This window comes from Ceratotherium simum, chromosome 36 (assembly GCF_057802395.1).
Source record: "Ceratotherium simum simum isolate JZ-2026a chromosome 36, ASM5780239v1, whole genome shotgun sequence".
NCBI classification, from domain to species: Eukaryota; Metazoa; Chordata; class Mammalia; order Perissodactyla; family Rhinocerotidae; genus Ceratotherium; species Ceratotherium simum.
The window spans coordinates 5,851,312-5,861,973 of record NC_141935.1 but is presented as its reverse complement, the minus strand read 5'-3'; the positions used below and the strand labels follow the sequence as shown (position 1 = coordinate 5,861,973).

General features: G+C 43.3%; 1 protein-coding gene and 1 pseudogene across 1 annotated transcript in view; one reads left to right on the top strand and one right to left on the bottom strand.

Moving 5' to 3' along the window:
- The first annotated feature begins 4,543 nt into the window (after window positions 1-4,543).
- F13B (coagulation factor XIII B chain) overlaps window positions 4,544-10,662 on the top strand; it is a 28,388-nt gene continuing 22,269 nt past the window's right edge. The window contains exon 1 of the mRNA XM_014794158.2: window positions 4,544-4,607. Coding sequence (XP_014649644.2) covers window positions 4,544-4,607 — 64 coding nt within the window. The remainder of the gene's footprint in view (window positions 4,608-10,662) is intronic.
- On the bottom strand, window positions 9,489-10,662 carry LOC147912338 (ataxin-1-like; annotated as a pseudogene).

The following is a 10,662-nucleotide window of genomic DNA, read 5'->3' as shown; positions in this document are numbered from 1 at the left end:
TTCTTTTCATTACCATTTGCGTGGAGTATCTTTTTCCATCCCTTCACTTTCAGCCTGTCAGTGTCCTTAGGTCTGATATGTGTTTCTTGTATGCAGCATATATATGGGTTTTGTTTTTTTTATCCAATCAGCCACCCTATGCCTTTTAATTAGAGCATTTAGTCCATTGACCTTTAAAGTAGCTATTGATATGTATGTACTTACTGCCATTTTTCAACTTTTTTTCTCAGTGTTTTAGTAGTCCTTCTCTGTTCCTTTCTTCTTCTATACAGAAGTGATAGTCTCTTTAGTTTGACCTCTGTCTGAAAGCTCTACTCTTTAACTCCCCTCCTCCTTCATTTTATGTTTTTGATATCATATCTAACCTCTTTTTCATGCATTTTTATCCAATTGCCCTCTAATCATGGAAATCGATAATTTTTCCTATTTGTGGTCTTCTCTTTTCTCCTTAAGTCAGTCCCTTTAACATTTCTTGTAGAACTGGTTTCTTGGTGACAAACTCCTTTAATTTTTGCTTGTCTGGGAAATTTTTGATCTCTCCTTCCATTTTGAATGATAACTTTGCTAGGTAGAGTATTCTTGGCTGTAAGTTTTTTCTCTTTAGCACTTTAAATATATCGTGCCACTCTCTTCTAGCCTGTAATGTTTCTGCTGAGAAGTCAGCTGCTAGCCTTATGGGATTTCCTTTGTAAGTAACTTGACGTTCTCTTGTGGCTTTTAGGATTCTCTCTTTATCTTTAATTTTGGACATTTTGATTCTGATGTGTCTTGGTGTGGGCCTCTTTGGGTTTATCTTGTTTGGGGCTCTCTGTGATTCCTGTACTTGGATGTCTGTTTCCTTTCTTATGTTAGGGAAGTTTTCATCTATTATTTCTTGAAATAGATTCTCTGCTCCTTTGTCTCGCTCTTCTCCTTCCGGGACACCTATAACACGGATGTTAGTGTGCTTAATGTTGTCCCAGAGGTCCCTTAGACTGTCCTCACTCTTTTTAATTCTTTTCTCTTGTACCTGTTCAGCTTGGGTAATTTCTTCTAGTCTTTCGTCCAGCTCACTGATCTGTTCTTCTGTATCCTCTACTCTGCTTTTGAGTCCCTCTAGTGAATTTTTCATTTTCAGTATCTTATTCTTCATTTCTGATTGGTTCTTTTTTATATCTTCCATTTCTTTGTTGACATTCTCACTGAGTTCATCTATTCTTCTCCCCAGATCAGTGAGCATCCTTAACATTCTTAGTTTGAACTCTCTGTCGGGTAGGTTGCTCATTTCTGTTTCACTTAGTTCCTTTTCTGGGGTTTTGTCCTGTTCCCTTACTTGGAATGTATTCCTTTGCCTCCTCATTTTGCCTCTTTCCCTGTGCTTGTGTCTACGTATTAGGTAGGTCAGCTACGTCTCTTGCTCTTGGATAGGTGACCTTATGTAAGTGATGCCTTAGGACACCTGCAGTGTGCTTCCCTCAGTTCTCAACGTTCCATGGGTGACCCCTATGTGGGCTACGTGTGTCCTTCTGTTGTGGCCTGTTTGCTCTCTCTGTAGGTACCCAGGGAGGCCGAGTTATGCTCCTGGCCAGCTGTTGTAATGCTCAGCTGCTTGTAGTTGTTGTGGGTCCTTCAGTCTCTTTTTCAGGTGTGGGGATCCCCAGCACAGGTGGCTGCAAGTTCTAATACCACATTTGTGTTGCAGTATTTCTTTTAAGTGAGTAGGCCCCCAGCGTGGCAGGTTGTTAGGCTCAGGGCCTTACAATTGCTGTAAGCCTCCAGCTTTGAGGTCTCTTATCAGCTGTCTGAGGATTGCAGCTGGGTGGAGCTGGCCTCAGGCACGGGAGCACCCAATTACTTCAAGCTTTGGAAGGTGGGGCAAACCCCCTATGTGGGTCTTTGAGAAGCACAAGTCTACAGCTGACAAGCCCTGCCGCCCACAGGTCCACACACACAGTCAACATAGTCCTGCCCCATGTGTGTGCCCCGAACTCCTGAAGGGGACCCAGTCTCTCCACGGCGGGAGCCCCACAAACTCCGCCACTGCCCCACACTCTCCACCCGCTCCTTGTGCACGCCCTGCCCCACTGAAGTCGGCTTAGTTGCCAGGCTGCAGAGAATCCAGTCACCAATCTATGCAGGCCCACACGTTGCCTGAGGGCTTGTTGTTGTGTGGGGCCAGTCTCTAGGGTGGGCTACCTGCCCTGGATGAGCTGGATTAAATTGGTACTCTAGCACGTGGAGTAGACCCTGGGCTAGCAGGCCTCAGGGAGAACGCCAATGGCGTCTGTGTCAGCATGCCGACACCAGGCCACAACAATGGCCGCCACCAATGTCCCAGTCCCCCTGGAGAGGTCTCACCCCTCACTGAGATGCACTCTGGGCCTATCAGGTGAGTCTCTTTTCACCACAGCACTGTGCACCTTTCTTTCTGGTGATTTTAGGATGCTTTCCGAGACTGGTGAGTTTGCGCATGGACCCTTTAAGAGCCGGTTTTAATGTCTTTGTGAGCCAGCTTTTCTGGGGCTACTCCCCAATGTTTTAGTAGCAAGCAAAGTCAGATATTATGCCACTCATCTCGATTGTGCTGGCTCCACAAAATGCCCACAGTGGAGTGCTCCCCGGCTCCGGGCCCAGCGCCTCCAGGGAGGCTGTGTACCTGTGTGCTGCTCCCGCTGGCCGTCATGCTGGTGGCTTGTGAAGGCAGCATTTCTCCTCTCCACGAGGGAGTTTCTGCCTCTTCCACCTCAGTTAGGATTGTCCGTTGTTGCAGAAATTCCTTGTATCCAGTTTTCAGTTATGTCTCAGGGGTAATTTTTCCACGAGTAGTTGTAAATTGACTGTGTCCATGGGAGGAGGTGAGTTCAGAGTCTGCCTACGCTGCCATCTTGACCTGCCTCCTGAAGGTAACTCTTTTAAGTGAAGAACTTTATTAACACAAGATTTTTATTCTTTTCTGGACTTAAACCAGATTGGGTTTTGAGAAGATATATCATGGAAGAAATCACACATTCCCTGCAAGCTATTCAAATGGTGGTGGATATGCTTGGCCTTCCTTATAAGTAAATGTAAACATTTTATCAGTATGTACAGTAAAAAGAAATAGTAAAACAATCACATATATGTCAGGTGTTTTTGGATTTCTTTGTATAACTTCAAAAATCTGACTTTGTATTAAATTTTAAAATATATATGTAATAAATAAACTGTTTATATTCGTTGTTTCTTTTATTATTTAATACCTCATGCATGTAACAAACTAATATGTCATAAAATTATTATAACACTGTTATTCATGTCTGTTACCTTAAAATATTATATTAGATTGAATATAATCATATTCCTAAAGGGAAAAGAATAGCTTATTTCTCCTGTTTTATAGATAAATTGAGGCATTTTTCTAAAACAAATCTTGCAAGTCACTGAAATGTCCAGAAATGTAGAAAGAATAGATAATTTTGGCATATTAATAGAATGGAATGCCTATACAGAGAAGGAACTATCTTTTGCAGCCCAAGATATGGATGGATAACACAAGCAACATGTTAAACAAAAGAAGCCAGATATAAAAAAAAAAAATGCTGTATGATTCCATTATGTAGTATAAAACCAAGCAAAACCAAGCTGTTAGAAGTGAAGATAGTGTTTAACATTGGGGTGGGCAAAAGCAGTGCCGTGGAAGGAAGTTCTGGGGTGCTGGTACATTCTGTTCCTTGTTTTGGGTGCTGGGTTCATGAATGTGCTCAGTTTGTGAGAATCCATTGATCTGTGCACTTATGGTGTGTGTACTTTTCTCTTAATACGTTGTATTTTAATAAAAAGTTACAACATTGAAATAGTAATAGCTCCTATGTCACAGTATTATTTTATAGTCTAAATTAAAACCCATTAGAAGGTGAACTCCATGAGGGCAGTAATTTTAATCTATTTTTTCACTGCTATGTACTAAAGACCAGAACCTGACCTGGTACTTGGTGAACACTCACAACATTTCTCATAAATGAGTGGTAACACAGCACAGCGCCCATCTCATCACTTGCCACAGAATACACTCTTTAAACGTTACACAAGACCATCAATAATATTATCCTATCATTGCTTGAGACAGTTAAGGTCATTTTTCGATTTAAGCAGTATGATTTAGACAACACCCTATTTTAACAGCAGATATTTGTTGTCTCATGTTCCTAAGTTCATCTCTTCACTTGATCAACGGTGGTGAAGAAATCAATGGCCACATGTGAACTTTACTCTATGGACTTACAATTGGGAATTAATGTTGAAAATTTACCCTGATTTTTATGCAGTCTGAGTTAATTATTTATGCTGCTGCTATTGTGGCTCTTACTGGTTATCACGTTCTTACTGGACTCTGGCATGAAAAGTAACATAGTTGTGTTATTTTAGTATTATTCAAAAATATTTTAAATGAAATATAAGGCTTGGTACAAAGGGACTTAGATGTTGTAAATAATTAACTTTTTCTTCAAGAGAAGTGCTGTGCACTTAATGAGGAGTCCCTACTGCTTTAGAATTGTTAAAATTTTTATTAAGCACATCATTGAAGATGAGGTCGAAAGACTTGGTGTTTATCATCTTATTGATCATCTCAGGAGAACTCTATGCAGAAGGTAAAATTAATTCTTGATATTTAGTCTCTAAAAAATATAAAATGAAATTCTAACATTCATTTCACTTGAGTTTTTAATATGCTCTTTCATTTAGCATGTCAATTTTATATAAAACATACTTGTAAATATAATCTGTTATAATATTTAGTCAGACTTTTCCCTTTGGTTAAAACTAGTAAACTGTTCTTATAGTAACATAACTTAGAAAAACAAGACAAGATAAAAAACTCTTTGTATCTATAGGTTTGGGGAGATAAGAGACCAGAATCTAAATACCTTAAAGAGTTTTCAGGCTAACAGTACTGCCATTTAGAAGTAGTATGTTAACCTTAATTCTAATTTCATGCTAGAATCCATTCCTAACACTGGCAAAGCTGGTACAATTTTAAGTCTCTGTTCAGAGAATGAGCTTAAATATGGGAAATTTGAAAAAGAAGTAATCATAAATCAGCAGCAAGATTTTCGACTCACAACACTTTGATTTTTGTCCTAGTGATTTATTCGTTGGTTGAAGTCATTAAGTAGGGATTGATAGGAGGACTATATAATTAATTATGTAAACAAGGACACTTTTGAGAGTGAATGGGGTTCTGTGAATAATTATGTGAGACAAAGATATAAATCAGGACTGTACAGACAAACCAACACCTATGGACTCCCTGACTATTACAAATCTTAGTAGGCAGACTGCGTAGGGGTGAGTGAGTGTGAGAGTGAGGAGGCAGTGCACAGGTGTGGGTTATTTAGGAGCAGTTATCAGTGTTATTAGGCTGTAGGGATAGGAAACCAGGCAGGTCATTACAGGTCAGCAAGAGTGAATATGCAAAGTGAGAAATCACAGCCATTAGGCTTTTCTAGAATAAACACCTTAGGGGATTTGTGGAAATAAGACATCCTGTGGATTATCGTTGACTTTTAGTTGAATAGTTTACTACAAATTTGCTACCAAAAAAGGGTCTGCAGGTGGGCCCTGTGGCTTAGCGGTTAAGTGCTCAAGCTCCACTGCTGGCGGCCCCGGGGTTCGGATCCCGGGCGCGCACAGACGCACCACTTCTCCGGCCATGATGAGGCCAGGTCCCACATACAGCAACTAGAAGGATGTGCAGCTATGACATACAACTATCTACTGTGGCTTTGGGGGAAAAAATAAATAAATAAAAAAATCTTTTAAAAAAAAGGGTCTGCAATTCAAATTATGGAAGTGAAATAGAGTTCATCTTCTTGGACACATTTAATTCTACAAGAAGATAATTTTTGTATCAATAGTTTCTTTTGGTTATACTTTCCTGTTTAAATAGGGGAAAACCAACCAATATTATTGTCTTTATCTCGTGGAGACATGGCAATATTCCAGCTAATTTTCTAATTATTATATGGTTATAATCTTACTTCACATAAACAAAAAAACGTAAGTTGCTGGAAGACAGGAACCACGATCTCATATCCCCATGCTTTCCTCTACCCCCATCAGGAACCTTAGGGGCAAGGATTGAGTTAATTACACTGCCCATTTCATAGCATGGGGTCATCTTTGGGCTATGAAAGGTGTCACTTTTGCTTTATTTGTACATTTTCCCCCTTATCTCTGACCTGGATTCCATTTCCCTGCCATCAAACCGGGACCCACTATAATGTGTTTGATATGTTCTTAAATATGTAAATATCTTTGTAAACTGTCTTCTTTTGTGTTCATGAGTGTGTTTTACAGTCACGTAAATGATAGTTTACTGTAGATTTTATTTCATTGCTTTATTTTACTTGCTACTGTTTAAATGTATTTCCATGTTGCTGAATCTATTTTGTTGCTTTTAACTGCTGCATAGAGTTTCATATATTTCACTTACCCACCCTCCTAGAGGTGGACACAGAGTTACTTCTAATTTCCTGCTAACTACAAATAACTCTGAAATGAATGCTATCACATAGTCACCTTATTTCTCTAAGAATTTCTTTGGCATGTATGTACTTACATGTGAGATTATTGGGGCAATTTTTTTCCTTGAGTTCCTGATTTATATCTGACTAACATTTTCCTTTGCTTTATGCCTTTTTATAGCTGATTTGTGGGAGCTCTTTGTAGACTATACATTTTAAATTCTTGCCAATTTTTGACATTACAATTTCCTTCTTCTGAAATGTTATGGTTTGTTTTGTCAACAATGATTTTCACTGAAAGAAATCCTTCATTTTGATGTAATCAAATTTATCAACTTTTGCCTTTTGGCTTCTGATTCTTCCTCCCACGCCTCAAATCACACGATGTGAATGGTGCCTCTGTAACTGTACAATGTGGAGGCCCTAATCTCATAAAGTTGGAATTTTTAAATTTTATATCTAGTATACCAATTAGCTTTTCACTACAACCATTCTGCCATTTTCCACATTTAATGGTTTATTTACATCAAATAGTATATTTCCATACTCTGTATTTGTACTTGTTTCTTCTTTATAGCCATTTATTCCTGCTCTATAGTCCCAGTGTCTTCCCATATCTATTTAAGGATATTCATCATGCAAATTTGAAGTTGTCAATCCATCTGCTTCACTAACTGTGCTTCACGTGGTATTGATTGTCCAATTCGTTGATTTTATTTTATTGTGTTTGAGTTCCTCCCATTTCTCATTGCTTGTTTCTCGTCAATTCACGTTCCCCAAGACATATCAGCTACTGTGACAGGTAATGTGCCTCTCTTGGTGAAGGAGGGACATGGCCCAGGACAGAGTTTTTGAAGCCACAAGGTAGCGTTCACCATCCATTTGCTCCTCTCAACAGCAACCTCTTTGTGTGTTCACCACAGCACTGCTATTTTTGAAGTCTTTCCGTTGCAAATCCCTGGTGGTACATGACTGGAAAACGGTGAAAATTCTCAGAGAATGGGCACTCTCCTGGACATGTTTTTATCTGCTCCTCCCCTCCAACAGACTCTGGAAAGTTTACATTACCCATCATTCCTTGCCCACTTCCTTTTGCCCTGGGCTGGCACTGCTGTCCTTTTAAGTGTCATGGTAACAATAGGGCAGACTGTGATCACCTAAGGCATTGAAGGCAGAGTCATCCCACCGGCCCTGGTCTCCTCCCAGCCATGCCTGATACTTCCTCCCAGGACAGCCCTGAGGAGTTGCTCAAGAGCTTTTAAGCATTTTCATAATTTTAAGGTCTCCAACATAAGGACAGATTTTTTAAAAATAAATGTTTTATTTGGAGTATAATATTTATAGGAAAATAAAAAAATCATAAGATATCCTTCTATAAATGTTTACAAAATTCTATGGCATGCAGGTCAGGATACAGAACATTAACAGCACCTCAGCAGCCTCCTCAATGTCCCCTCTGGGGCACTAAACTCCAAGTAGCCATCCTGACCTCTGTTACCATGGATTACTGGCACCAGGGTGATTACCCCCAGTCCTGTGGAAGTGGCTTCCAAAGGGTTCTCTCAGGAGCCACAGCTAACAAGGCTTCTCAGAACGGGACCCAGGCACTGCCAAGCCGCAGCGTCCCAGAGTGCAGGAGGAGTCTGAGCCCATATCCCCTGAGCTGGATACATTTTCTGAAAGATAAGCAAGAACTCCATGGAAGCTGTGGGACTAGCCTGGGTCATGGGCTTCCCCTGTGGTATCTTTTTTTCATCTTCATCAAGTGGCACAGAGACAAGGACTATTTGAAGCAGAGGAAGGCTGGGCAGAACATGCAGGCATCCAACACAAGAGAGTATGAGAGCCAGAGATTCAGAGCCTCCTCCCAACATGCCTGTCTCCTGAAGCTGGGTCTGGGGTCCAGGCCTGAGGAACGCTGCAACCCTCCCCTGGACTGTATTGACTGTGGCCTCCAGACTGTGAAGTCCTTTGGGTTTGACTGCAATTCTGGTCGTTGCCTTTGAGATCCACCAGAGAACATGTGAAGTCCAGGCTGCTGCCAGCCCCCGGCACCCCTCCACTCCCCAGAAGCCAACCAAAGGCAAAAGAAGTTATTGAGTGTTTGACTGGAAAGGAAAAAGAGAAGGAGAAGAAGAAGAGGAAGAGGAAGGAGTAGGAGAAGGCAGAGAAGAGATTCAGTACAATTTCAAACAGGGTCTGGCATGCTAAGCAGGAGGAGGAGGTCAGCTAACTTGCCAGAAGCCCTGCCTGGCGGCTGGTCAGCCTGGCCATTGGGTCTTTCTCCCCAAATCCCCTGATTGGGTCCCCACCAAGGCAGGACTTCATTCTAAACCCTGGAGGGGCTTCTCTCTCTCCTGGTGCCGGAGACCTTGTGGGAGGAATGGTGGGGAGAGATGTGAAAGGGCTGAAGGAGAGGATCAAGCAGAGTCCTGTGATGAGCGCTCCACCCCCACAAACCCAGCTATAGACATCTGGAACAGAACTACCCTTTCAAGTGCACAGCTCCCCAAAGAAGAGTTCTGGATAGGAAGGCTCTTATTTCCAACCATGGGACCTCCTGCCCACCCATCACAAAAAAAGAAAGGAGAGAAAATTTCAGACAGTTGAACTGCTACTATAAGCTCTGGATCATCATTTGGGCTCTTTCTTTGCTCCTTCCTTCTACCACCTGCTCCCAAAGTCTGGCCTTCCCCTTGCAGGAGCGAGGGATGGGGAAGAAGGAACAGGGAGAAGCTGGTGTTTGGATTGCGTCTTGTCCTCCATACAGCCCCTTCCTTCATTGCCCCAGGCCTGCTGCTTCCCATCACAGCGCCCTCTGGGGCTGTCCTGAAAGGATGCCATGGGTTAGTGAGCAACATTGGGAAGCTGGCTTCATGACTCCTCTTTCCCCCAAATCTCACTGCTAATAGGGCCATTCCTTGTTAGACATGTGCAAATCCGCTGCCTGCTCGAGGTGAAGCCCAGCTCTGGGGTAAAGCCCCAGTCCTGGTCTGGGAAACAGGTTCATTTTCCTGCATTGGAACACTCTTCCATGGACAGCTTTACCTCCCGTGGGATGAAGGAGGGCAGAGCAGTGCAGCCCACGCTCCCTCCCTTGCATGCTGTGTCTTTGGAAGCTCGGGTCTAGCCAGCAGTCCTGAGCATCAGGCTCTGGCAGAGAAGGCTGTACCACTCAGCAGCCCTCACCTGATGGCTGGCTCTTCCCCTCCCTGTCACATTGTTCTCTGGGTCCCAAGACCATCCTCTCAGGCCTTTCTTGGGGTGGAGGATCAGCTGGCCTAGGGGAGTGCAGCTGCCTGAGAAACTGAGTTACTGTTCAAGCCCTGTAAAGTGATAGAAATACAGACATCTCTCCCCTGTAGCCAATGGAAGGGCAAAGATAAGAACTGTGCAGTCTGCCCAGGGCTGCAGAAGGACCAGCCCTGGCCATATATAAGGAAGGGGAGCTCGGGGAGCGCTCTGCTCTGCTGCTCACCAACTACAAAATGCAGTATGACATATCCAAGCCACTGGCTCTCTGAATGTCTGCTCACTTCAGCCCCCCACTCACTTCAGCACTGTGCACAAAATCCCGGGTCTGGAGGTCCTCCACCCACTTCAGCTTCCCAGTAGCCAGCTGGATGATGGCGCCTTTCATGAGATCGGAGGGCGAATGAGAGGAGGTAATGAGGGGTTGGCATTGGGTCCATGTCTGGGAAGGTGGCTCTGGCCTGCATGTATAAACTTGGTGCCATCAGGATCTCTGAGCCCATGGGCAGCAGGCCTGGGTCAGTTCCAGTGGGCACCAGGTTGTCATTGGCTACAACCATTGCTTTGGATAAAGGTCTCTGTTTCACTGGTTCCTGATGAGATTGAGGGTAGAACTCCTGGGCCTTATTTTCTTGGCCATCTCTGCTGGGTTCCTGGCTGGCCCTCGCCCCTCACCGTAATGGTCGGGAGTATGATGGGACAAATTGAGAGGGCTAGGCTCCTCCTTCCTCTGAGCTGCCACCACACGATACTTCTGAGAAGCTAAAGCACCAACCACCCTCTAGACCGTGAGGTCAGTGTCTGGGGTCCCTCGGTGTGCCGGCACCACCTCCACCCATGCAGTCTGAGAACCTGAGAACAACTGTCCATCCACCACACGTTCTACCACTGGCACCAGTGCCTGGCCTTTGCCCTTGCTGTTGGGGGA